We start from the raw sequence: 27,374 nt of genomic DNA on the forward strand, positions 1-27,374 counted from the left end.
TTCTAAATGGAATGGGAATATATTTACATGTTTTAAGCACGGGACTGATATAATCCAAAGATTCACTTTAGACCTGGGGTGGAGAATGAATTGCAGATAAGAGTGAAAAAAGGGTAACTGGTTAAGAGCCTTTGGCAGGAGGCTACTCAAAAGCTAATGGTCCTTTGGAACAGGGGATCCCTGATACTAATGAAATTACCCTCCAAAGCACACGAAAGATGTGCAGATTTATCAAGGAACCACTATTTGGGTCTCCGAAAGGGAGAATCATCCCAGACGTCTTCATTCTAGTATTTCCCTTACCTAACTCACCTTTTATAAGTGGTGCAAGGACTCCCTCTCCCTGGGTTCTCTCTATACCACAGAGAAGGTTAGACTCTGAGTCCATGGATGCTCGTATGAATAAGTCTTTGTTACTAGGTGCTTTGCAGTGCTGTGCAAATTCTAGAAAATACTGCTTTCTCTTCTGCTTTTCCCTTTGTTCCTTTAAGTTCCTGAGGAAGCCAGACAGCATTTATAGTGTTTGATTGTGGAGATGAGTGAACATGGAAACTAAGACTGATTTTACAGTTGTCTTAGAAGTTTTACCCTTTGAAAAGTTCTAATTACTTGTTCATTGTAACTATAATCCTATATTAAATTGTTGCTATGTGTCACCAGTAGTAGCATTTAGGTGAAATAAGAGAATAATAAAAAATTTAAGTCATTATTGCTTTGACACTGTGTAATATAATTAATATATACTATTTAGTATGTGAATTATTATTTACATACAATACATACATAAAGATTATTATATAAGTAAAATTTGAGGAATGTTTTCCATTAAGTAATTTTAAAGTATCGACGCATATCATCAGCTATTTGTTAATATACTATCGTTTTTGTCTTTGAATGTTACAAAGAAACTCATATCAGAGACTTTAGAATTAAAAGGAAGTTTTAAAGACGAGCTGGTTAACATTCTTCTTCTTTTTTTTTTTTTTCTTTTTACTATGGAAGTAAATGACATAAAAGCACTCCCTTATCCTGGAGTCAAAAAATCACATTCTCCCCGTCTGCAAAAGAGCCAAAATGAATAAATTTTTAGTTGATAATTCAAAGAATGAAAAGATAAAACTATAATTACTTATTGTTTCTTTGTAGATGTTTAAACTTCATTTTCACACAGGAAATTTTATAATGAAAAGGTGAGAACTCCTCAGTTTTTAAGTTTGGGTGATAAGGAAGAGCACTGTTTACAGTTAAAAAGTAAGATAAGATTTGAGTAAAATAACTGGCCCCTTCTGACGCTCTCCTTTCTCTTTCAGTATTTCTGCAGGTAGACTTCACAGCATGAATGTCTGCTTCTGAGTAGCCTGAGATAAATAATTCAGCATTTTTCTGCTGCATATCAACTCTGCTTATTTTCCCCTCAAATTACATATTTTGGCAAGATTTCTCACTTGTTAAAGCATTTAATTATTGTGTTTGGCAGTCATGGTTGGTTGCATTATATAAACAAATGCCTACTTCAAACATTGAAACTGATTTTTTTCATAGTCTGCCAGAAAGCGAGACTATTTGATGTGCAGTTCGAACGCTCTATTCCTGATTATATAATTTAGGTCTGGGAATAGAATTTTGGCATTTGTCTGCAGTCCTTATGCCATAGAAAACTAACCTTTAGCATCCTCTTTAAAAGGGCAAACCATCACTGATACAAGTTCCAAAAACACTTCTAAGGTAGGCAGCGTTCTATTAAAAGATCCTTTCATCTTCAAGTAGTTGCACATCTGTCGAGCACTGCATTATTTTTAAACATTCTGTGTAATCTGTGACCTCTGCAGAGTAGCAGCTAATTTGGCCCCCTTGTTCTAGTCATAGAAGAATCCTTGTGTGTTTAGATGGAGAGTCTGGTAGGCACCGTTGATTTTCCTCTATGCGTGTGTAGACGGTGCTTGCTATTAGATGCTGAGATATATTCAAGAACACTTCTCAGGGCACAAGATTCTCATTTCGGGCACTATACACACCTGTAGTCGAGTAAAATTTACATAAGCCAAAGCCCTTAATGGACTATTTTTTTTTTCTAAACTTGGTTTCTAGAAGAAAATTTAACCCTCCCTTCCATGCAAATACTTAGACATGAGACATTTATTTAAGAAAAAAGTGAAAACCTCCTGAAGTGTGTTATCCTGTCAATGTTTATTAAACCCATTCTGCCTGTCTTCTCTTCCTGAAGTCTGGGGTGATGCTCCTTGTTTGCAGAGATGACCCTGAGGCAGAAGAAGAGTCTGAATCATAAGAGAGAGATGAAATTATAGTTTGGACACCACACATAGTTACTGAGGTGGGAACTTGTATGACCCAGTTGAGAAAGAAAAAAAAAATTTAACAAGCGTTGAAAGAAGGTTTTATTGTTAACCCTAAAGTGACCAGAAAGTTCAGTGAGGCAGAACTTCTCATTGCTTGAGGAATGTGGATAATTGCAATTTTACTCTAGTAATGACAGAATTAATGACCTCAGAGGCCAAGCCTCTTCCCCCTGACTTTCCCCAAATCAGCTTGCTACCAGGGAGTTATATAAGCTCGTCTGGAAATGATCTCCATCTAAATTAAGAGAGCCGGTGGAGCTCAAGCTATTGTTACAAATTATTGTAAAACTACATCTATGGCACCTGGGTTTCACTTTTATTTCAAACTGCCTAATGCCAGATTACACCTCACACATTTCCTATAAAAGGTACAAATTAGGAACGGTTCAAAATAGAACTTTGAAAATGGAGGGGTGAACTCAAAAGTTTTGTGTGAATTGATGAAGCAGCCTAGCTGAGAAATATTTAATAACCACGGGTAACATTTTGGGAACTTGCCAGCAGGCCATGCCTGAAGACGTCTGGATACACCTTCTCATTTCCCCTCTACCACCACTCAGTGGTAAAAGCTCCTGACTGGTCTTCCTGCACCCATTCTTGTCCCCTTCAGTCCACTCTCCATTTGTACCATTTATTAATGCACAAGGTGGGCAACACAATTTGGGAACTTGCCTTAAGTCACACAGCTCTTTTCTGTGTGGCCGGAGCAGGGCTCACTCCCAGATCTGCCCGATACCAAAGTGCCTGCCTTTCACCACTGGCAAAGTCTCAGGTGCATTCTTGCTATTTTTCTTGTTCTTTTTCTCAGGCTTCCCAGGTTGGGGTCGGGGGTTAGGAGAAGGGAGCTCCTACCCCTACAACCTCACCGTTTTTCATATTCCTAGTATATTTGGCTATCTTGAGTTTTTTACCCTCTTTCTAAGATAGTTTTATTTTGCCCCCTTTAATGATAAAACTTTTTTTTTTTTTAGTGAAAGAATAAGCACAAGGATTATTGAAACCTAAGGTGATAAAATTAAACAGCAAAAGTGAAACAACAAAAATATTTTTTGAAGATATCATGATAAAATACCTATAAAATGTAGATGAATCGAGTAAAACACTAGTAAAGATAGATCTATATGTATATGTGTATATATATATATACACATATATATACACATATATATGTATATATATGTATGTATAAACTCAGTGAACTCCCAATGAGTTAAATAATTATACATTTAGAGTAGCACAGTTTCAGCTATCAAGGAAAAAAATTTGTTGTAGGGAAAATATTGAAATGGGAAAGATGAACAAATGGATTTATATAAAACTTAAGACCTTTTAAATCTAAAACAGAAGAAACGCAACAAAATGAGAAAATATACGTAACAAAAATTTGAGACTTGATACACACACACACACATGAATTTATATAAATGTGAGTACAATATCATATTCTCACGCACTAACCAACTGAGCCATTAGGCCACCCCTAATACCGTACTTTCATTGGATAGGTGGTCCAGGGATACTAACAGCTATTTCACCCAAAAGAAAACAAACAGAAGAGCAACTATGAAGATATGTTTAACGTCACTAAATTTTAAAAAGAAAACATTGTACACCTACCAAGTGAACAAAAGCCAAAGGCCAACACTGGAAAGGTGGGAGGGAAAACAGATACACTCGTGCATTATTGCTGACCATGTAAATTGATCCTATCCTTTTGGAGAAAACCTGGCCGTATATAATAGGAATTTTTAGTCTTACCCTTTGAACCTACAGTGCTCTGTCTGGGAGTTTATTGCAAGGCTATCATGAGATAAGCAATTATTATGCAACTGTGGTGTTAGAACCTGTGAGAAGTGGAGATGAAGGAGATAGATTATAATCTGAAAGAGTCATTAGCGCAATTCAAAAGTACTTAAACAGGACATGTTCAAAAATATTTTCAAAGGAGTGATTATAATGGGGGAAAATTAGTAGTGGTGGCCTAAATGTCTAAAAATGGAGACCTCATTATTTTAAGGGAGGTCACTACAAGAAGGAGGCGACCTGGTTAAAAGGTGCTCCCGTCTGAGAGTGCCCAAATTCTGTGAGCTAGAAATTTCGGTTGGCCAACTATTTCAAACATCTATTATCAAATGTTTTCAGCAAGAGTAAAGAGGGAAGCCTTATAAGTTCTTTCCAATGTGTTCCCTTGTCTTTAATGTAAATAGTATTTGTGACTCCTTAAATGGTGGTATGAGTATTATCTGATGCTTACACACAAAATGGGCAAAAACGGTGAATTTGCTTCCCACGTTTTCTAGTCAAATGTCTTAACACTGCTCCCAGTTTTAAGCAAGCTTTGATAACTCTACAAAGTGACATGGAGAAATCTAATGCCATCGACAACTCTCCATAGATAAACAAGAATAATTTCTTAACACAAATAACCTCTGTTAACTTCAAATGCCTTAGTAAATAGGTTTTTCTATTAGGTTCAGCCTGAATTCCCCATCTTGACCCACTCTAATTGATGTAAGTGGTAAGAATTAATTTTGGGCACGCAGGGATAAAGACTAATCCTGGTCAGTCAGCACCTTGTAATTAATCCACATACTCTTTGTAAACGAGAGAGAGAAATGTTGGCAGATTCTCTGGTTTAAAGTTCTGCACCAATCTAATATAGAGTTCTACAATTTTATAGCGTTCAAATTTCAGGGTGGAATTACAAATAACAAAAGTTTTGCTAAAGCAGATGGTTATGTCCAACAGCCAAATGGGGAGGTTTTCTTGGGAATTTGTTCCAACTATCCGTGAGCAAATGAATGAGTATGTGAATAAAAGACAAAATACTCCTAGATGCCTTTTAAATATGATTAGAAAACCTGGATTTTATCCTATTGGGTTAACATATGGTAGTTTTGAAAGCCTGAAATCTCTGAATACCAATTAATTGTGAGGTTGAAATTAGTCTATACGCATAACCTCTTGTTTTTGAGAAAACAGATAACGAATCCCTGAAAAAAAGGACAAAAATGTTAATAATCTTCTACAAAACCAAAGTGTTAAACAAATTCTTATTAAACTGCAAATGTAAGTGAAGGTGCCACATTAATGTAAAGTGGATTTGCCTTACTTTGATGTAAAGGAGAAAATAAATGTGGAAATCATTTTTGCAGTATATGAAGCATTTGGTATGAGAAGGCTCTGTTGCCTTTATTTGAATTGCTCTGTCTTTAATAAAGTTCAAATTTAATAGTTTTTAATATATTTTAACCTAGGTTCTAATCTTATAATGAATACGAAGCTTCAAGACATATCTAATCATTTGTTACATTTCTTGAGCTTTATGGCTATGTTCAACAATATGGATAGGATTTCCAGGGGCACAGAAGATGTGACTCTTAAATCCAAGTAGTAGATAAATGTAGGCAGTGCACTTTTTACCACTGTGCTCTCTTTGAAGAATCCGTAAAATAGAGTAGGTATCACAAAGTTGATCACGTTTTCCCATGGGAATGATTTTATAATTATGGGCCACTTTCTTTACAAAACTTGGTATCTAATTATAACAAGAGCATGTTTTTAAAAATTGCAACAGCTGTGATAGAAATATCATGCATACTAATTATACCAAAGTCCCAGCACATTACAGTTGTTCATTTATTCACTGAACTAATACTCGCAGAGTATGTACTACATACCAGGCACTATTCCAGGCTCTGGGGATTTGATGTGGGTGACAAACACATGTCCCCCCAACCCCCACCCCATCAATAGTACAGAGTAGAGTAGTGGGCAAGATGACAATAAACCAAAAAGTCATTGCAAATTATTAATTCTAAAAAGAAAACAATACAGACATATAGACACTGCCTTGAGGAGATGGTGACTGAACTGAGACATGACCGACCAGTCATAGCGGCAGTGGGAGGTTGTCCATGGCAGAACAGCAATATGGAGACACCATGGCTCCCTCAAGAAACTTAGAGAAGAGCTATAAGTCTGCAGTGGTACCAGAGAGAGAGCTAGTAAGGTTAATAAGTGGCAGGCGCTGGACATGTGAGGTGCTAGAGACCATGTTAAAAATTTGATTATTGTCCTCGAAGAAATGAAAAGGCTTGGAAGAGTTTTCCATTGGTGGGGTAAGGGTGGGGTGGCATCAGGTTTGCAACTTGAATAGTTTGTGTTGTGCTAATCCTGTGCCCTCCATGAGAAGGTTTAGAACATTTTACTAGTATAGATGAAAGATAACCAGGGTAGAGATGGCAAAAAGTAAGTGATGTTTGAGAGAGAAAAATTAAGAAGTTAAAAAATAAAGTTGAATGGAGGTGGTAATGATTTTGAATACCTGGAATGAAAGAAAGAAGTAGAAACAATGGCTCCAAAATTTCTGCCAGGTATATGTACTTAAATGGTGGTGACATTCACTGGAAGAGGACCAGGTTTGGGAGGAAGATTGTGTTTCATTTTGGGAATATTATCTTTCAGTTACCTGTGAAATCTCAAAGCTGAGATATCAGAGGGTCACTGGGATATTCTGGTGTGGTACTCAGATGTTTGGGCCAAAGATAAAATTGAGTCAATGGATGGTTCTGCAAAGGACACAGAAAAGAAATATCAATATAGGTAAGAGGAAAATCAGGACGATAAGGGACCATGGTTCCCAAGGGAAGACAGTGCTGCAAGAAGAAGGAAGTGGCCAAATATCAGATGCTGCCAAGAAGTTATATGAGAGACTGATACATACCATTTGGACCAAGGAGCATCATACTAGAGAGAGCTGTTTTGGTGGTTGGGGAGGGTGAGGGGACCTTTTCCCCGTATGTGGGCATTACAATACCAAATTGTAAATACGACATATGGGATTAGCGTGGTGCTGGGTTGAGTTTCGTACAGCGTCCAATTCTCAGCAGTTCAGCCTGGGTTGTGGTTATCACTTAGAGAAAAGAAATGACAAAAGGGCATCATCTTTTCGTTTCATTTTCCCTTTGAAAAAATGTATGGAATTTCCTCCATGTTCTTCACTATGCAAACACAAATGCCTCCACACCCTCCAAATTTAGAAAACGGGTTTTTATTTCCCATCCCCTGGAGCAGTTACCTAGGTCGGACTGCAGTGCTTTGATCTGAAGAGCACTGCCGAGTCCAGAGGAGAATTTCAGTGGTATCTGAGTCTGAGAACCAATCTAGAGGCAACTTGAGGCCCCATGGTATGGGGAGACTCTCAAACCTGTGGATGCGCCACCTAAATCCAAATTTGCCCCTCAATTCCCTCTCGACCTTGAACGCAGCATGGAATTTTGGGCAGCTAATCAAGGGCTACCTGCATAGGCCTGGCAATAATCATTGGAATTATTCTCAGCAGTGCATACAGAACTTGCTGCCTTTGAATATTGTTCCAGCCTTGATGTCTAGAAAGCCTGCAAACACAGGGACTCTCCTTTTCCTGTAGTTGACTCTTGGCCTCAGTATATACCTGCTGCAGAAACCCCGCACCTGTGTAGGTCAAGGGCCAGCAGTGGGCACCTGCCTCCCAACCCCCACCACCACCATTAGGCTAAGCCTGGACTTGCTGAAGCCACTCAACCTTCTGCTTAGAGGGGGTGAGGCCGGAGCCGGACTTGTGAGAGCATGAGGCCTGCAGGCCTGACCATCTAGAAAGAGCCACTCCCCTGTGTGCAAAGCCATCTGAAACTGAGTCAGCAGGCAAAGTAAAAAGTGCATGTGGTGGAAGGCTTAAAGCTGCTCACCAGGCCACAGCAAAAGCCAAGCGCGTGACCACAAAAGCTAACAATTTGCTGTAAATCGCCGGTAAACACCAGTGGCCCACACTTAGTACAGCATCTGCCAGAAGCACCAATCTCCAGGAGTTATTGCCTCCCCTAATGTCATGTCCGTGAGCCAGCCTACCAGATGTTGGAGCTTGTGGGAAGGGCAATAAAGACCCGCCCCTCCCACCCAGGTTCTGAACCAATTTGAAACAAACGAGTAAGGCAGATAGAGACTAAACCCTGACTTTTATTACTGACAAAGCTGACAGTGGAGATTCTATCTTCTATCTGGGGAGAGCTGGGCATCCTAATACTAAACTCAGGAGCCTTCCCACCTTTGGGCGAACCTGGGGCAGCCTGCCCCACGCAGGAGCAGACTTTGCCTGTGTCCCCCTTATGGCATCGAGAAGTAAAGCAGGAATTGTACTACCTGTGGGCAGGTAGAGCCAGACACTGGGGCTAGGTTACACCTGTCCCATTTTCCCTTCTACACTTGCCAATCTACTTCCTGATTCTTGCCCCCAAGAGACGTGTGGTGAGGGGTCACAGGGAGATAGAGCTCCCGGAACCCCACCCTTCAGGAGCAAAGTTCCCCACACAGCCCCCATCCGCCCCAGCAGCTCCTTCTTGAAGTAACAGCAGAAGCTCAGATATTTGCTATGGAGATGGAAGTCATACTTAGTTCTCACAGCTGACAACCATGCCATCACGGCGTGATGTGCATTTATTCAGCCAGCGTTTGTGAAGTACCCTCTGTGTGCCCACAGCTACATACAGTGGGCCCTAGGAGATTACAAAGAAACAAGTGGCCCAACTCAGCCCTCATCCTCTACAGAGGGTGGGTGAGGACAGTATTTACGTTTGTGAAATTCAGAGAATAGCTGGTAACTCGTAGTCACTGTGGGAAATTTGAAGCAAACACCTGTAAACTCAAGTTTGCTGTGAGCCTTATTGACCTTTCAGGAGCCTTCAGCATGATTCTGGTTTTCTAGATATGCTGTGTAATGAAAACACGTGTTTCCTTCCTGGGTGGGTCCCTTCTCGTGAGTGGAGGGGGAGGGTATGTAATAATAAGACCGATTGAGGGGAAAATGACCTCATGTGCTCGCAGCTGACCTGTTTCCTTTTGCCTGTTGCTGCAAGAGCACGGCCGGCCTGTGCGGGTCTATGGCAGGAAGTCCATGCGCATGGGTTGGGAAGGGTGAAGGGTGGGTTGGCCTCCATGGGCAGGACGTTACCCTGCTTCCTCTTCCTGACTGCGTTTCCCAGAGCAGTCATGGTCATTGCTCAGCTTCCTGTTGGGGAAAACCTTGGATCCTGAGTGTCCACCTGCCACAACTGGCAAACGAAAGGCAGCGAAGTGTTCATGCTGCTGTGAAAGCTGAGGCTTGCGTTGATGTACAGACCCCTTTTCAATAGGATCCGGGGACTAGGACCTCTGACGCCACCATGGAGCCGTTCTTTGTGGGGTGGAAGGGACAGAAAACTGCTGCCTTGACAAATCATGTTCTGGATCAAAACATCACAGGCGAGTGAAATGTGGGGATTCCGCGGGGTCTGGGCTGGAGGAAAGACAAGGTGATGTCATGAGATGGCACCTGTAGCCAGGGTGGCATTGGGGTTGTGGCAAGAAGCACTGGGGCTTCATGGAAAGATGAAAGTGTCAGGCAGCCTGATTGTGTGCAGATGAGAGGTGCATGTTGCTGGTCCCCTGGCCACAGTGTTGATTCTCTTCATCCAACCCCCCCTGTTCTGGGACCAAAGATGGTAGAGGTTTTGGTCCCTGACTTCGAGAAACCCACAGTGAAGTAACTGGGTTTCTTCACACCGTCCTTGGATCAATTACAGGCTGGCAGTGTTAGAAAGTGTTGGGAGCTAGAGGAAATGCAAGCTCCCTGACCTAGGACAGCGGTCATTTCAGGACGAGTCCAGGGAATCTGTGTTTTACAGTGTTTCTGATGCGCAGTGAGGTTTGGGGATGGCTGGTTGAGTGGGACAGACATACAGAAGGAGACGGCTGCAGGAGTGTGAGAAGTGCTGTGGTGTGTGTCTAGGGAAGGATGAGAGCACCAAAGAGACACACCTCCATGGGAAATTCAAGCGCAGGCTTGGGGAATTTGATCGGAAGTATCAGTTAGCTCCGTTTTCCTACTTTCTCACGTACTTCCATGTCACCTCTGGTGGCTGATAACAGCATCTGTGCAGGGTTCTCAGTGTCTGAACTTGGGCAGTTCACTGTGATTCGGAAATGAGTCTGGCCACGAGTCCTATGTCTCCCACCCTGGACTTCTGATGAGCCCACTGGAGAGGGGATCTCAGATATGTGGCAACAGGAGTCACCAAGACCTCAAGGAGAGGTCCATTTGGAGAGTGTTAGTAGCTCTTTAGAGTCTTCATAGCTAATCTCTTGCTTTCAGCATCACTGTGTTATCTCTGCCACTTCACCCTAAAGATGGGGCCAGACTCTATCTGCTGGTCCAGATAGAGCCTCTCCTGGCATCCCTACCAGGCCTCTTCCCTAGCCCATTCAGACCCCTGCCGTTGGACAGAGTTCCTAAGAGAGGAGAGTCAAGGCAAATAAATACACAGGCTGTGTTCTAGCCTCCTGGTTCTGTCCCCTGACAAATGACCTTGGAACCATTCTCAAGATTCCTGCTTAATCCCTTAATACCTCATTCCCCTGCTGTCCTTCCCTGGATGCCACCCCACCTGCACAGGGAGTTTCCCCAGCAGAAGGCAGGTTCAGCCTGTCTTTGTGACTCTGGGGGTCACAGGAAGTGAGAGACTGTTGAAGGCCTCTTTGCCCTTTTCCCTGAAGGATATGTAGCATTGTCCCTGAGCAGCTCTCCGCTAAACCCCATCAGAGCCATCTCAGCCCTCTGTGGCAGAAGGAGCTGCCCGCGGCAAAGGCAAGGGGAGATACACTGCAAGGAGGAACAGGACTTGCTCCTCTCATCAAATGCTGCCCCCGTGATCACACCCTGTGCCCCAGATGTGTGCCTGAACCCCACCCTGAGGTTGGGGTGCAGGAGTAGAACCAACAGCTTCCTACTTTCATCCCATTTCAAATTCCCATCCTTCATTTCTACTTTCCCTCCATCTGCAATGATACTAAAATTTGTCTAAATTTTGGAAATGTCAAAATAATTAGCAATTGAGAGAAATTTCAACTAAATGAATATATAAAATGTATCTCCTCAAAATACTACTGCTGTTTAATAAACTGTAGGCTTTTAAAAAAAAAATGTCATTTTGGGGGGATTTAGAGGAATTTGCCTTCCTCCTGCAAAAACAACTTGATCTTGTTAAATAAGGTAGAACTAGGGAAGGGAGAAAAAGAGTGAAATCAGGTATGGATCATTCTATCTGCGTAATCCATAAAAGTCATAAGGACAGTAAATAATCTCAGAACCTCTCAGACTACCTACAGTTGATTCAATCTTAGTACCACCCAGTCTGAATGCATATAGCATACAGAGATACACAAGGGGTTCTAGAACTTTCTATTACGTGCCCCCCATCCCCCCCCACACACACAGCTTTAATGCAGTCCTTAGTCTCCAACGAATGTGTACCTGGCATCTTGACCAGTAGGGGGCATATGGGAGCAACGTACTATCTGAGTGAAGTTTGGGTCCCACCTACTCAGTGTGAGGCAACTCCAGCTTGCTCACCAGGAGAATTAGGCCATTGGAGTCAATTCATTTCTAAAAAGCCTTTGAGAGTTTACATGATTGTGAATTTTTATTACAGTCCCTTAATCAACTTTCCTCATCCACAAAAGCTGATATAATTCTCATCCACAAAAGCTGTTCTAATTCAGAACATTAGAAATACTTCATATTTTGTAAACAAATTCTGTTTATCTGGAAGAATGGTTCTCTTTGGAAAAATAATTGCCTAAAAGCGATTCCAATTTCAGAGACAAAATAAGCTGGAAAAAGAGAAATAGATACATAGGTACATGTCCCATTCCATCCCCACCCCATCCCTTACACAGTCATTTTTAAATGTTAAAAAAAAAAAGGACGTTACTTCTTTAAGTGAAAAATGAAGAATCAAAGAAAAAAGTTCTCATACAAAGGAGATCGACACTTTTGTACTATTGACCATCCTCTTTTATTGATTGACTCTATTCATATCCTCATTTTAATTTCTGCTGTTGTCTGCTTTTTCTCATCTCACCTGCCAAACTTTCCCTGGGCCTCCCGAGGGAGGGCTAACAACACAAGAAGGATGAGAATGTGGGTGGAGGATGAAGACGGGTAGAACTGCCCGGACCTGTCTACCTTGGGTGTAGCACCTTGTCCCAGGTGGACATGATTCTCCTGACGGTGGCAGCCTGACAGGGCCATCCACCCACCTCCCGTCACCCAGCAGGGCCACAGCTTCCTGGGGAGCATGCTGTCAGCAACCATGGTGGGGACTCTGGTCAGAGGATGGAGGAATCGAAGCTCTCCCCCAAGGGCTGAATCCAAGCTTCTTATTCCACAGAGCCAAGATGGGATGCAGAGTCAGGGTATGTTTAACTTGATGATTCTTTCTTAAGGGTTTAGGAAGGTGATAATGAGTCACAAGCTACTACCCCCCACCCCTGCAAATAGAAATGACAAATCTAGAGTCTGCTTTTCTTCTCGCGTTATTGTACTAACTCATTTGTGGGAGGTTGATTTGCTCTTTTCCTAGCCAAAGACATGGGTACCTTCAATAGCCACATAGGAAAAGATTATTATTCCTACCTTGTCTTCCTTCTACAGCTTTTATTCTAAGATGTAATGCTGTGCCATGTTACTTGTCTTTAACTAGTAGGATAGTAAAAGTTTACTGTGATTTGGCAAAGTTTAGTCTAAACGTGGTATGAGAAATGGTAAAAGTAGTTAGTTGCTGGGTTTCCCCATTCATTATTTTTATTTTCTGTCATGTCACTATTGTTTTGAGGCAACAGTAGAACTAGTGAACAAAATGCCGCTCTCCAGTGGACTTAGTTCAAAAGGTTATTGTGGCCTTGACTGAAACAAATTTTCATTGGAATGAAATCCTTTTGAAATACCTGAGCTCATTCTGTTCTGTCTAGACCTTGGACTTCTTAATGATACTTATTTACAAGGCGACCCTTTGGTCTGACTGATGATTGACCTGTGAGAGAAGTACAGTGGAATAGAGGAAGCCTCTGCTTCATGTATAAGCCCAGAAGTAAGAAACTCCCAGAGCTTTTCTCAGTAGACCTGCCACCCCACAAAAGGCTTTCATCTGCCCAGAGCCCTGCCAGTTTTCTAAGCAGTAAATGCAACTGTTCTTTCATTTCAACAAATATGCATCAAAAACCAATATGTGCCAGGCATTTTTCTAGATACCGGTATGCTCTGATCTAGAGCTTAACCTACGATGAGAGGCGTAAAAACTGAATGTTGTAATTTGTTTGGTTCTGACAGTGGTTTCCAACCATACTTCTCTGGCTGACTATATTCAAGAAGAATCAAGCCAAGGGATTATTTTGAAAACGGTCTGTTAAGTATTCGTTGCAAGATAGTAAATTAGTTATTTAACCAGATATCCAAAAGATAGAGGGCTCTCCTGTGTTCTAAACTGCCGAAAGGATTAGTAATTACTTGTAAAACCTAGGCATTTAGTAAGAAACATGAATCATAGTATTTCAAATATTGACGGGCTGGTTCTGCTTCCGGTAAATTATTTAAGAATAGTATTCAGAACTTTACAAGATGACAAAGTAATATGTTAAGATGTAAGAAATGGTCTTTTTAGAGTAATTATTCAACAAATTTATCTTGAGGTGGACAGATGAATGGTTTTTAAGGTTTTACTTTTAGGTACCAAAAAGATTTAAAATAAAAATGAGTATATAGTCTTTATGCTTTCGTTGTTTCTTCTTTAATATTTTCTTCTGACCTAAAAATATATAGTTGCAGTTGTTTCACACTCCGTAAAATCACTGACCATCAAGAGTATGTGTTATATAAGTATTTTACTGTGACATGTCAGAAGTTCACTCAGGAAATCAGACTATGCCTAATTCATGCCTTTAGTGAATATTTGGTGTTTCTTATGAGGGTAATCGGACATCTCAGGTATAGGCAATGTGACTTGAGACAAGTCTTTTCAACTCATAACTGCTCTTGGGCCCGTCTACATGCTTATTCTTTCTCAGTGCTGGGCTTAGGAACGGGGAGCAAACTGAAGTAAATGCTGCTACAACTTCGAGAATCCCTTTTTACACCACGAAAGGAAGGAAACTGAAAGCAAACGTGGATTTGGGTGACTCCGTCTTCATCTTTAAATGCAAAATCTAACTATGTTTCTGTCAGTTCTGTCCAAATAAAGTGAGGACGCAAATGTGTGTAGGTGGGCAGTCCACCCTCCGGCACACTAAAACATGCTTTTCCTGTGCTTCGACTGTGTCAAAAGGTGTGAAGAACATGAGAGGAAAGATAAGAAATGCAAAATGACACCCTTGATTAAGACTTGAAGATCATCAAAGGATATGTTTGCCATAGATGATTTCCCCACCCACTTTCTCAGTATCGAATCAAGAGCGAACATTTGCAAACTTTAGATTGCAGCTAAGTTATCTGCTTTGCTGAATGGAAACATGTTTGTTTTTAATGCGTGTGCTAGATGAGAAATTCCATTCTCCTTTTTCAGTGAAGCTCCTGTGACCCCCAGAAAAGCTTGGTTGTAACTCATTTGCAGCTTAGCACATGAGACATGCATCGTTTACTTTCCCTGTGGTCCTCCCTCCTTATGTAGAAGATGAGTCCAGTTAGAGCTCCGTGGCTTGATACGCTCTGACTCCACCATGCCCAGGGTCCTCTGTAGAGTAGACACTCAATGAGTATTTGATAGCAGTGACTTTAAAAACATGAAATGCAAGATGTTACAAAGTATGGAGCCTGGTTTTTATATATGGCCTTTGTAATCTATCTTAATGCTTTGTAAGTCTTACCAGATACTTAAGTGATTATTGCTTTTTACATTTCAAAGGCATACAGACTACCATTGGCCTACATATAAAATAATAATTTCTGACTGTAGAGCTGCATACCCTGTAGTCGAAAAGAAAGCCCTTCCTTCCTCATTTCTCAGTGACAGCCTGTAATCATCTTTGAGTCATTTTTAAGATTCTTTCTAAACCACTATTTCCTTCATTCTGTCGGCTGGGGAACAGCTTCTCCTTGTATCAATGGAATGGTTCTCATTCCTTCCCAAGCCCAGCCACCCACCTAGTGAGAAGAGGTAGCTGTAAATCTCAGCCAACTTTCTTTTTCAACAGTTATGATGGAAGGAAAGTCAGATGATAAAGTCAGCTAACCGCCGGATACGTAATGAGGACCTGGGAGAAGTTTCCGGCGGCCGTTACAGTATGACTGGGGTCTACCCAAACCTGGTCTCCTCATTAAGTTCCAGCCTATGCTTGAAGGAGCAGGGGACCAGGAATGCACCTGGGTTCCTGCCCAGCCAGGTCATGGCCCATTTCCTCCTTTAGGACCGGGAGGAGTTTCAAGTAGCCTGCTTAGGCTTCTATAAATCCCAACGGGAGTTTTTGACCTTACCCCAAGTATGGCCTAGCAACTTCAGAGATGGGTGAAATGCACACTGAGATATTGCACGTCGCAGTGTGGTACATGGTTTGTTTATAAACTCCAAGTGTTTTCTCTTTGTAAATCAAAATTAAAATTAACCTCACTGTATAATTAATGGTAATGACTAAATATGGCAATCATGCTTTAAAATAATTTACTACGTCTGTCACTGTTTTCTGATGAAGTTTAATAGACTCATACTCTGCCCTAACTAATTTTACTTAGTTTAGATCAGCTATTAGTTCTTTTCCCACATTTCTCCATAATTAACCATGTAATTACCATTTAATAAGAGCCCCTTATTTTAATTAGAATAATCACAGGGTTCATGATTCAGTTACTATTCACTGGGCAGCTGTTATGCATGAAACTAATGGACAAGCTGGAAAGATAAAAGAAAATTCTAAGGCTTATCCTTGACCTCAAAAAAGGGTTTGTGATCTAGGGAAGACAGATGTAAAGAAATGTAACAAATATAATATGAATAGGCAGAATTACATCAGGCTAAAAAAAAAAAAATCAGTGGAAGAAATGATTAATTTTAAGATATAGTAGAGAGCCTGCCAAATAAGGAGAGTTTGAACTGGGCCTTCCAAATCATTGAGGATACTTTCAACTCTGCAATTGGGGCGAATAGAAAGTAAATATTTGCTCTTATTACCCTTTCAGTCTTTTTTAATTCATGAAGGTTCTACTAAGCCAAACTGAAAACTTGAAATTAGTTTAGTTATATACGGTCATGGCAATTATAGTCAATAAGCAAATTCAGATGCCCCAAGTGCATTGTGATTTCCATGTTTAGAGACCAGTGGAAAGAGCATTCTAAGGGCAGGCGCCGGTATAAGCAAAGACACAGAGGTATGAAAAGCTCGCGACATTTGTGGGGAATGTTGAGTTGTTCAATGTGGCTGCAATTCCAGGCCAGACCCGAGAAGACCTGAGTACCAAGACACAGAGCTCGGACTTGATCTGTAGACCACAGAGAACCATATCAAGCTTTCCTGGCAAAGGGTAAACTACACCTAGAGTTTTAGAAGATAGCTATGTAAAGAGATGGCTTCAGGAAGTAAGAGATTGAATGTAACAAGCTATACGAAGGAGGTTATTGCAATGATTCAGGCCAAACCTATGCAAGTGACAGTAAGGATAGAGAAAAAGGATGGGTAGAAGAGGCATAAATTTAACTGATTCTACTATATGACCTATGTAAATGTTATTATAGCTATGTTTATTGTGCTCTATTATCTCAATGATTGTATCCATGGGTTTTAATTTACACAGGTGACTGAGGGACAACACAGACAGATTAATACCACTGAAAGATTTTTATTACTTACGTTTCCCAAGAGGAGGGGGCATGGCATTCCACACAGGGCCAGTTGGAGAAGCACCAGTGTTCATCAGGAGGTAGAAAGGAGCAAGAGGAAAGTCTAGGCTGGGCCCTTTATTGGGGTTTCCATGGGAAAGGCAAGACAAAGAAGTGTAAACACCTTAGCATTGGCTAGTTTGAATAATTTCAGCAGGCTTTGGCACACAGGGGCAGTCCCTAGTTGTCTGGTACCGGCCCTGGGGTGAGTAGTGCAGGGGAAGTATTGTTTTTATGTGTGAGAGTTAGATGAGGAGGTGGTTCAGAGTATGTGCTCTGGATCACAGAGAGATATAAACAACTTTGGCTGTTAGCTGGGCTCTATAATTAATGGATGCCAAATAGATGAATACAGAGTCTAAGAAAACACGAGTTAGGAAACCTATCTATGTACTGGGACACTTGGCTAAACACTTTATACAAGGCGTGATCAAAACATACGGTGAATATTCAAATAAAAAAAATGTATTACAGTAAAAGACACACTGCCATTAATGCCCCTCAAAATACTCCTTCTCGCTTCGGGCACACTTATCACATCGTTCTTGCCACTTTCTGAAGCAGTTCTGGACATCCTCTTTCGTGAATATCTTAACTTCATCCTCTATCATAACAACGCTCCGTGTCACACATTGCTCTGGCATGGCAATTTCTGTCAAATATAAACATTACGGTGTGTCATCGTCCACCTTATTCACCGGATCTGGCACCGTGTGACTTCTGGCTGTTTCCCAAAGTCAAAATGACCGTGAAAGGGGAATGTTTTGAATTGATTCAGGACATTGAGGCAGCCATGACAGCGCAACTAAAGACACTCACAAAAGAGGACTTCCAGAACTGCTTCAAAAAGTGGCAAGAAAGTATGTTCGAAGTGGGGGGTAGGGGAGCAGGGAGGTATTTTGAGGGAGATTAATGGCAATGTGTCTTTTACTGTAATAAATTTTTTTATGTAAACATTCACCATATTATTTGACCATACCTCATATGCTTTGTGTCAAGTAAGTGCTAAATTATCCCTATTTTACACATGAAGCAACTGAAACCCAAGTGATTCAGCAACAAAACCCAAGTTATCACAAGCAATCATGATTTTCCGAGCTGGATTCAGTCTTCCACATCATGAACCCCAACCCCCTGCTGGTAATCTGTGCTCTGTTGCACAGGCCTTCTCTGCTCGATTATTCTTCCTCACTCTGGGCTCACCACATGAAACTAGTCCTGCTGAAAAAGCAGTGATGGAAACTTGTAGAAGCTTCCCCAGAGCTCCCTGGACAAATCTACAGTGGTAGATTTATATGCTTCACGCTCTGATCACTCTAACTCTGGCACTTGGAAGCTCTTCTGTCAGCAAACAAAGCCCTGGTCAGATTCCTTTCTCCCCTGTGTCATCAGCCAACGATCCAAACTGCCTATGGAATAATGCCTAAATTCCCCGGGAGAGACTGGGAGGTCCTGCATCCGTAACTACCCTGTTTGGTCACAGTCTAGCCCAATCCCCTGGTTCAGGCCAACCTCTCCCCATGAGTTCCATCTCTTCACAGCCGCTATGGCTTTGTTCTCAAACACTTGCCTGCCTTCTGATCCCCTTTCTCTCTACATCTTCATGCATCACTTCCATGAAGAGCCAGCTCAGTGCTCGGCCTCTGTGGGGAGGTGTCCACAGCACACGTGATTCATGCAACGAGATCTGTGATGCGTCTACTTGGCCCAAAGCCATGGTGGGGCTGCAGAGCCATGAGTGGCCCTGGTCAGGATCTCAGGGACCTGTGATTGGGTCAAGAGGCAGGGTGAAACGGCAAAGGATGCCAAAATAACAATTCGAGGAAATGGAGGCTGTGTCACACGAGAGTTTAGAAGTTATTCCGAACCACACTGGTATCGTGTTATACGTAGTTATTGCCTCACTCATCTTCATCTTGCTGCACGCTCCTGTAATTTACCTGGGGCTTTGACTCTAACAGGACTGTGAACCATCAGACAGAAGCATCGCAAGTCTAGTTTATAAGAACCTTTGCTGAAGGAAGGAACATGGCAGAAATTCCTGTTGTCTAGCCACCAGGAATTTGTCCAGTTCAGTTACGTGGGGACAGTTCCTATCCTGGCATCAGGGCTTAGCTACAGGGCGTCATAGCAGAAGGGGGTAAAAATTCAGTCCCAGAGTTAGACTGTCTGGTTCAAATGCCCATCTTACCACTTCCTAGTTGTCTGATGTTGGAAGTCACTTCATCTCTCAGTGCCTCATTTTTCCCAAGTGTAAAATAGGGATGAGAGTGATCCCTGCTGTTTAGAGTTGTGAGACTTAAATGAGTTAATTTTTTAAAAAGAAGCTTAAAAATGGTACCTGGCACACAGTAAGTACCCAAATAAATGTTAGCTATTGTTATTTATTAGTTTGTGGCCCTCGTGAAGTTTTCTAGTCAATTCCAGTACCTGGAGCTGCCTTATCCTTATAAGCTTCCCTTCCATCAATCCTCTATGCTAGTAAATTTTTATAAAACTGAAATTTTAAAACTTCAGCATAACGCATTTCCTCTGGCATACTAGAATTGTTGTTGTTTTATTATTCCTGCATTGACATTTTAACAGCCGACAACAGCTTTTAAAAGAATTGGGAAGACACATAGCATCTGTTGGTCTCCCTATTAGAGTTCCTGTTGTGTTTTTGTTTCCATGTGAACCTTATTTTTTCACAAGTTTATAAGCCTTTTGCTCCGTGGTGAGATTCAGCAACAAGTTTCTGTTCCAAAGAACAACATTTGTCCTACTTGAAAATTGACCCTGGTTTCCATCTTCTTTACAAAGAGGTTGTTCAGAGCTCTATGCTCCAGAACTTGAATTGAGCTTGATGTTTTTGCAAATGTAGCTTTTCACATTTGATAATTTGAAGGACTTTTAAGCTGCAAATACAGCAGGCACATTGTCCTTCGGTTTTTAGAGGTTGAGTTGCCGTTAGTTGGTCTTTGTTTGAGATAAGGGTGTAGAAAATGTTAGGAATTCACCAGAACTATATCTCTGTTCCACAGGCTAGGATCCTAGTCTGCCAGAAAGTATCTCTTCCTTATGGAAAAAACTGCTGATTCCTCTTTCTTTGAAATTTTGAAGTGTAGGGCAGTGGCTGAGAACACTCTCACTAGAATACACAGATCTGGGTAGAATCCTGGCTCTGCTGCTTACCAGTGGTATAACTTTGGACATGTTACACAGCCTGCCTCAAATCGCCCATCTTTGAAATGGGGATAATGGAGGTCTTACAAGGACTAAATGAGACAGCGTCCATCCAGTGCTCACAGCAAGGCCTAACAACCACGGGCACGCAAATGTTCATCCTGGTTGTTTTGCAGAGTCTGACCCTAAAGTGTCTATGATGAACTGTACCTGGTTATTGAAGTTTTCTTGAGACAAAATATGCCCTCCCTGAACGGAGGGGAATTTTGTGTGAAAATGCCTGTAAAGTGACCAAATGGACTTACTTAAGTCACTCTAGTCAGGACAAAAGAAGGGGAAAAACATTAAAGTAATAATTCAGATCAACAGTCTTCACCACAAATGTTAATTTATCATTTTCTTGAACAGTGTCACAACCAGTCGTGTGAACTTGGGGTACTTTTTTTGTACGTTATTGCAGAGAGTTCAGAAAAACTGGTTATGAGCCCAAAATAGTGTCAGAAACCCTGGTTATATATCAAGGTCGTGGTGAGAATGGATTCAGATCACAGAAAATGTTTTAGAATGTCTGCCCTCTGTAAATATTTTTTAAAGTCCATATATCCTTTAAATTGCTTCTTTGATAGCCTAAGTTGAAAGTCTAGAAAGTCTGGCTGTGGAATTTGTACTAAAGAGACCAACAGTAAGGCCACCGGGGGGAAAAGTGCCATGCTGTGAGAGTGAAGTCTTTTCCCACCTCTCCCCAAAGCCCTCAGCCACCTTTAGGCCCCAGTGCTGGCAGGCTGCCAGCTCTGGAGTAAAATCTGCAGTTTTTAATTTGAAATCAGAGAATGACATTTAGACACTTGTTAATCTTGCATTAAACACTTTGAATATCTGGTTACACACACACACACACACACACACACACACACACACACACACTTCTCGAGTGATGCATTAGTGCTTATTCCAGCGGCCTGTTTTTCTTCAGGCCCATTGATTTCGCTGTGTGGCTCTGTTTCTGAACAACAGTATCTCAGTGCAAAATGCATGAAAGGAATCTTAAGCCAACCAGAATTTGAAAAACGAGTAAATGATTCATGAGCATAGTTTTGCAAGAGATTTTTAAGTCCAAAGATATGAGAAACCATCTGTACAGAGGATGAAGGCCTCCAAGTAAGTATTCTTTAAAAGGATGCTTTGTGTTCATGAGACTGAGTCTGCTGGTGGTTTTAGAAATCAAATTTGAAAGGTTTTACAGAGGTGGTTTTCTCTTTACATATTATCTATTAAATACAAGACCTTGTTGTACTTCGAAGAATAAAATTGCTTCTGAACTACAAAGAAAATGTACAGAAATTCTATAATGTCAATGAAAAATTCCTTGGTTTTGATTTTGGTAGTTTTTAATTTTATGTGTGTATGTATTTGTATATGTATGTATATATATATATGTATATATATGTGTATATATATATATATTTTATATATGTATATATGTACACACATACATCTATATGTGTGTGTATATATATATGCACATACACATCTATATGTGAGATATATATATGTGTGTGTGTGTGTGTGTGTGTATCTCACACTGTACTACATTTTGCTAAAGATTGATTGGAAACCATATATCACTTTCAGAAGTACTTTTAAAAATACCAATACTTCTAAGCATTTTAAAATTTCTCCAGGAGCTGAAATAGAATATATATGATGATTTTATACTGAAAAGGGAACATTACAAACGATTTGTAAATTCTTGAGCTTCCAAAAACTGGGTAAGATAATAAATTTTCAATTGCTTAGACCTACAGAACAATTTACAGCAATTGACATGCTGTAGGTTAGGAGAGAGCCCTAAGCTTGGAGTCAGGTCTCCAAGTTCAGCTGTCTAGCTGTGTGTCTCATGCAGGTTATTTGAGGGCGCTCTCAGTACCCTCAGAATCTTTGTGGGGTGGCCGAGCTTAGGGCACCAGCCCTTGAAGGAGGAGGGATCCTGGGTGGGCAGGGGGAGGGGAATGGGGAGATTTCAGGACACTCAACTCGGGGTGCCCAGGGACTGGGGAGGTGGCACTCGTGTGGTCCAGGACAAGCTTCTCCTATTTCAGAATCTTGCCTGGGGGTGGCCCTGGAAGGAGGGAGCCATCTGCAAAAGTTCTGCTTGGTCATTCAGAATTCAGATGACCCCAGCAGGGGCTGCCAGCTGTTTGTGTACAGTGGAGAGGAGTTGGCTTCTCCACCCATTGAAACATCTGTTTACACTGGCCCGCCTCACTGGTGGGAGAGTGTCACAGACAGCGCCCCACCGTGCAAAGGGAAAATGCTGTGTTTTGTTTCCTAATACCAGAGCAGCTATCTTATGGTGAAGAATCAGAAATGTCACCACAGCATTACCTGCTCAGGAAAGTAGTTCTAGTCCTTTTTGATAGACCTGGAGAACCTGGTTCTTAGGAGCTTTTGCAAACATTTTGTTCTTTTGGTGGGCTGCTTCTTCATCATCTTCTTTTTTGTTTTTTAAAACATTTCAGCTAAGGACCAAATTTGGCAAATGTATCAAACCAGGAAATCAGTTGTGAACTACCTTCTTATATATCAATTTTGAAAGATAGTTGTTACTTAAGGAAGCTGTTGGCATATTAATGGTTTGACTCCCTAACCTGACTACATATTATGAAAATGAGACACGGAGTAAAACCTTACCTGTTTCAGCTAACTGAAAATCAGTTTTAATATTTCCAAATATACACAGAAGAGAATGAGAATGTGCAAAGATTATTTGGGGAATTAACTGACAAGAACTGATAACACTAGTTTATAATGAATACAGTAATGGGGGCTTCTAAAGATTACTTAGGGAAGCATAACAAAATCCTAGTACTTCCTACATGCCACTCCGGGCCAGGCAATCTGGAAAGTACTAAAGCTCCTCATTTATTCTTTTATGACAATTATGCAGATTGTGTGTGAGTTTGGGTGGGGTTAGGATCTGGGTTATCAACTCTTGGGGTCACTTCTCACTTTAAAAGAGGTTGATTTCACTAATCAGCATTTACATCTATAGACGATTTGAAAAACAGGTTCATTTGATTATGATTGTTAAGCTCAGTCTGAAAAAAAAATCTTTGAAAGTTTTTTTGTTTTTGTTTTTTCCGGGAAATAAAGTTCTTATTGTACGTTTATGTGTTTAGCAGTTATCGCTTTCTCATGGCTAATACGAAGGCGAATTTCAGAACAATCACATGATACTGTCTGTGTTTATTGCCTTTACCTCTTTCAGTTTCTCCTCTTTGTTTTTTCACTCTTCACAACCAAAACGTAACTGTTCTTAAAACTGGTGACATTTGCATGTGCTGTGTAGACTGGAGTGACATCAGTGTCCTGGTTTTGGGGACTGTGCTAGAGCTCTGCAAGATGCCCCCATTGGGAGACACTGGGTGAAGGATACAGGAGACTGCCTCGTGCTTTTTTCTTTTTCCTTTTTTTTTTTGTCTTTTTTCAGTATAAGTCTTATGGATGTATACTTATTTCAAAATAAAAAAGAAATTAATATAACTGTTCTCTACAACCCTTACCTGAGGTCTCTTGTGCCTGATGGGTCTTCCAAAAAGATGCCTTGCTTAGTTCAATAAGTGACTGAGTATTAAGTCCTGTGAGGTTTTGTGGGTACAATTGCTTTGTCCATGCAGATGCTCCATCAATGCTTCTGGAGTGTAATGGTCTCTAAATCACCTTGTTCATGGGGAAGAGGGTGTTTTAATTAGGAGGTCGGTCTACTCACTCTGGCCATGCCCTACCTACTTGCCCAAGCAACCGAGCCAATCCCTGGGCTCTCTAAAAGAACAGAACTGGTAATGGTGAGAACAAGCTGACATTCTGTGAGCATCTAGTATGTGCCAGGCTCAGTCATGTCTTGCAGTCGCTAAGTATCTTAAGCCTCGGAACACCCTGTGACGGCACAGAAAAGAAGCGGTTTGAAACATGGCAAGTTGAAACAATAATTAATGTCCCGACTTTCAAAATAGTTCGCACTACGAGGGATCTTCATGAAAGGCAATGGATCTTCTTAGCTAAACAAATAAACAAAAAATTTCCTTTTGAATTATAATGTAAACAAAAGAAAACTTTGAAATCGTCTAAGCATTCTTCTCTTCTGAGAATAAATACTGGCAATTATCCATGACCCCTGCTATTTTTGCTAAGTCCTGCTAGGTTGAGCATTGAAAGAGCCAAATTTTAGATAACAAGTTTTGGTGAGTAGCTCAGAGTGAGAATAATACTTATTATTGGCAGTAAGCAGGTTTGCGTTGTTGCAGATTGGTTGTGTGCTGGGGTATGTAGGGAGGATCAGAATGAAGTACAAGTATTGAAGTGAATCATGGCATAACATGCCAGATAGAAGCTTCCAGATGTCTCAGCTAAATCGGGAGGATGATGCATTCCATGCCTGCACTCAGGGCTTCTCTAGCAGGCTGCGCAATCTCCCTCAGCCGCTCACTAGGACAGAGCAGCTGGACTCCACCGTTTATTGTTAAGATGCAAAATAAGGAAAGCAGAAGCCTCATCCCGTCTCAGCCACTAAGGAGGTCATTGAATCTTCAAATGTGTTCCCAGCACCTATATAATCTATATAATCTGGGGACTTGTTAGAAATTCCCAAGCCCCTCCCTAGACCCCCTGAATCGGAGACTCTGGGGGTTGGACCTAGCAGTCTGTGTTTAGCAAGCTGTCCCGTGATTCTCATGCCAGCTCAAGTTTGAGAACCACTGGGCTAGCTTACCTGGGGCAATCCTCTTTCCAGGCTTTAGCTTCTTCCATAAACTGGAAGGGCTGTAGTAAACTGTTTCTAAGGCGCCCTCTCTGAACTCCAGGCCCACATCCCAAGCTCTCTAATTCTATAAATCTGTGATGTAAATGTACACGTCTGGTGGTATTGTGCAAGGATAAACACGACAGGCTCTGAAATCTAACTGCCTGGGTTCAAACCCTGGTGCCTCCATTAGTACTGTCGTTTACCAAAGCAACCTACTGAGTTTTCCTGTTCACTGAGTTCTTCATCCATAAAGTGGAGCTAATAGCACCTGTGTCCTAAGGGGGTTGTGAGGAAATGATCTGAAGCGCGTAGAACAGCGCCTGGCCAATAGGAAGGACTCACACATTAGGTACTAGCAGACTTCTCTCTCTCCCCCTAAAAAGTTCTGGAACTCTGACCGTAGGAATTATAGCGTGTACAGCTTTATTGCCTATGACTCGCTGCTTGCTAGGTACCATGCACTGTGATGGATGTTTGATAAGTGGTATATCCCTTAAATCAAATGGTAACTCGTGAAATAAGATGGTCCCTGATTTTTAAAAGACTGAGTTTGATTGACGTTCAAGTCACAATTTGGTAGTAAGTTATAGGTCTGAGATTTGAAACCAGATCTCTCTCACTCCATAATTTATTCTTGGGTATCAACTAGTTTAGCTGTTACACTTTTAAGATATGAAACAACTAAATTTTCCACCAATGAGGCTGGACTTCTTTTGCTACTTCACAAACACATTTGGACAACAGAGAGGTTGTTGAAAGCGCCAGTGTGTGGAGCCCTTTCTGAAGCGCACTGGGACCTTCTCATCAACAAGGTTTCTCTCATATGCACCTACCAAAAAAAAAAAACCAAATGACCTCACTTAGACCTGTGTCTTGACCTTCGTCACTCTCCCTCTGTCGGTGGAGACCCTCAGATGAGAAAATGGCCACGGTTCTTGGGGAGGTACCTAGCTGCCAGGGAGGGGACGCCACACCCAGGTCTTTAGTTTCACAACGGGGAAAAAAAAAAAATCATACCATTCTTTACCACCTCTCTCCTTACTCACCTCCTTCCCATGATTTTATTCAAATGAAAAAGCAGGCTGGGAACACAGATTGTCCACCAAGGGTTCTTAGATTTTAACTCGATTGATACTGGAAATATGACAAGCTCTATTTTACTTGAAGAGTACTTCTTGTAATACAAAAACTAAATAAATAAGCCTAGAAAATGTTCTGCTGCTTCGTTAAATTCTACCTTAATGTGCAGGTATGGGAACATTCTTGTGGCACAGCTGTGGCCTCTATCCTGGCAATACATCAGAACCACTTCAAGGAAAAAATACCAGTGCCCTGTCTCACCCTCCAGAGAATATGCTGGTTTTTTTAAAATAGTGTTTGATTATTGTTTAATTTTTGAAGACTTGCAGGATTTTGAGTGGCATTTTTATATAATTGAACTACTTAGTGCCTTTGAATTTGCTTATATACTATTATTATCCCTGACAGTATAACTCAATTAATTTTGAGTTTTTTTCAGTTTGGCTGATTTAGTAGAATCATCACTCTGGTGATTTTTACGAGGAGCTTAAGAAAGAGTTTAACAGTACCAAATATTTATTTTCTGTTGGCCCTTGGATTTTAGAGTTGAAAGTATCGTCAGTGGTTGATGGTCCACCTCCATTTTTTAGGAAGTTGAAAATCAGTCTTAGTTGATTCTCTGAAGGGAGGAAGGAGATGGCTAGGATCCCAAGTGCACACCCACTAGCAGTCAGCCCACCACCTCCACACTGGCCCCTGAGCGTGCAAAACATCCACAGCACAAACGTACTCTTAATTCTTCCTCTGGCTTTGGACCCAAATCTTCGCCTGGTCTCCTTATAATGGAGCTGAGCAGCTCTCACATGGGTCCTTTCAGAACAAACCTAAATAAATCTAGACACAGAAGGGACTTTTCCCACCACATACCTCACCCTGCCCCTCAACCTGGTTCCTGATTAGTTCTATTTATAATCTTCTATGCCTCTTGGGGGGGCCTGAGTTTAAGTACTTGAGGTCTCTGTTTTATCGGTGATGTCATAAAACTTTTCCTCTTTGTGGTGATGGAATAAGGAAGACGGAGGGAGGGGTGGGAGGGGTTTGGGGCTGGCAGCTGCTGTGAGCTCCCCCTGGAACAATGTTCTCGAGCTTTCCTCTGCACAAAAATCACCAGGGGGTTTAGTTATCTGAGCCCACCCAGGGTTCCCTGGGCTGGAGATTCCAATTCAGTATTCTCAGGCAGGGCCAGCAGTCTGGCTGCTTGTTGAAAATACAGCTGATTAGCCAGCTTGGACTGCCAGCCTGGACTGCCATAGCTAG

General features: G+C 41.4%; 1 protein-coding gene across 5 annotated transcripts in view; it reads left to right on the forward strand.

Annotated features, from left to right (window-relative positions):
• The window catches only part of PLEKHG1 (pleckstrin homology and RhoGEF domain containing G1), a 211,471-nt gene that overhangs the window by 76,629 nt on the left and 107,468 nt on the right, over positions 1 to 27,374 (forward strand). Inside the window, exon 1 of one of the 5 annotated variants that reach the window (XM_033103024.1) lies at positions 9,461 to 9,635. The exons of 2 other annotated variants lie outside the window; for them this stretch is intronic. In XM_033103024.1, the coding sequence (XP_032958915.1) occupies positions 9,557 to 9,635 (79 nt within the window). In that variant the 5' untranslated portion in view covers positions 9,461 to 9,556. Of the gene's footprint in view, positions 1 to 9,460; positions 9,636 to 12,180; positions 12,627 to 27,374 lie in introns of those variants that run through there. 2 more of the 5 variants (XM_033103030.1, XM_033103023.1) reach the window with 2 other exon arrangements.

Source organism: Rhinolophus ferrumequinum, chromosome 3 (assembly GCF_004115265.2).
Source record: "Rhinolophus ferrumequinum isolate MPI-CBG mRhiFer1 chromosome 3, mRhiFer1_v1.p, whole genome shotgun sequence".
NCBI classification, from domain to species: domain Eukaryota; kingdom Metazoa; phylum Chordata; class Mammalia; order Chiroptera; family Rhinolophidae; genus Rhinolophus; species Rhinolophus ferrumequinum.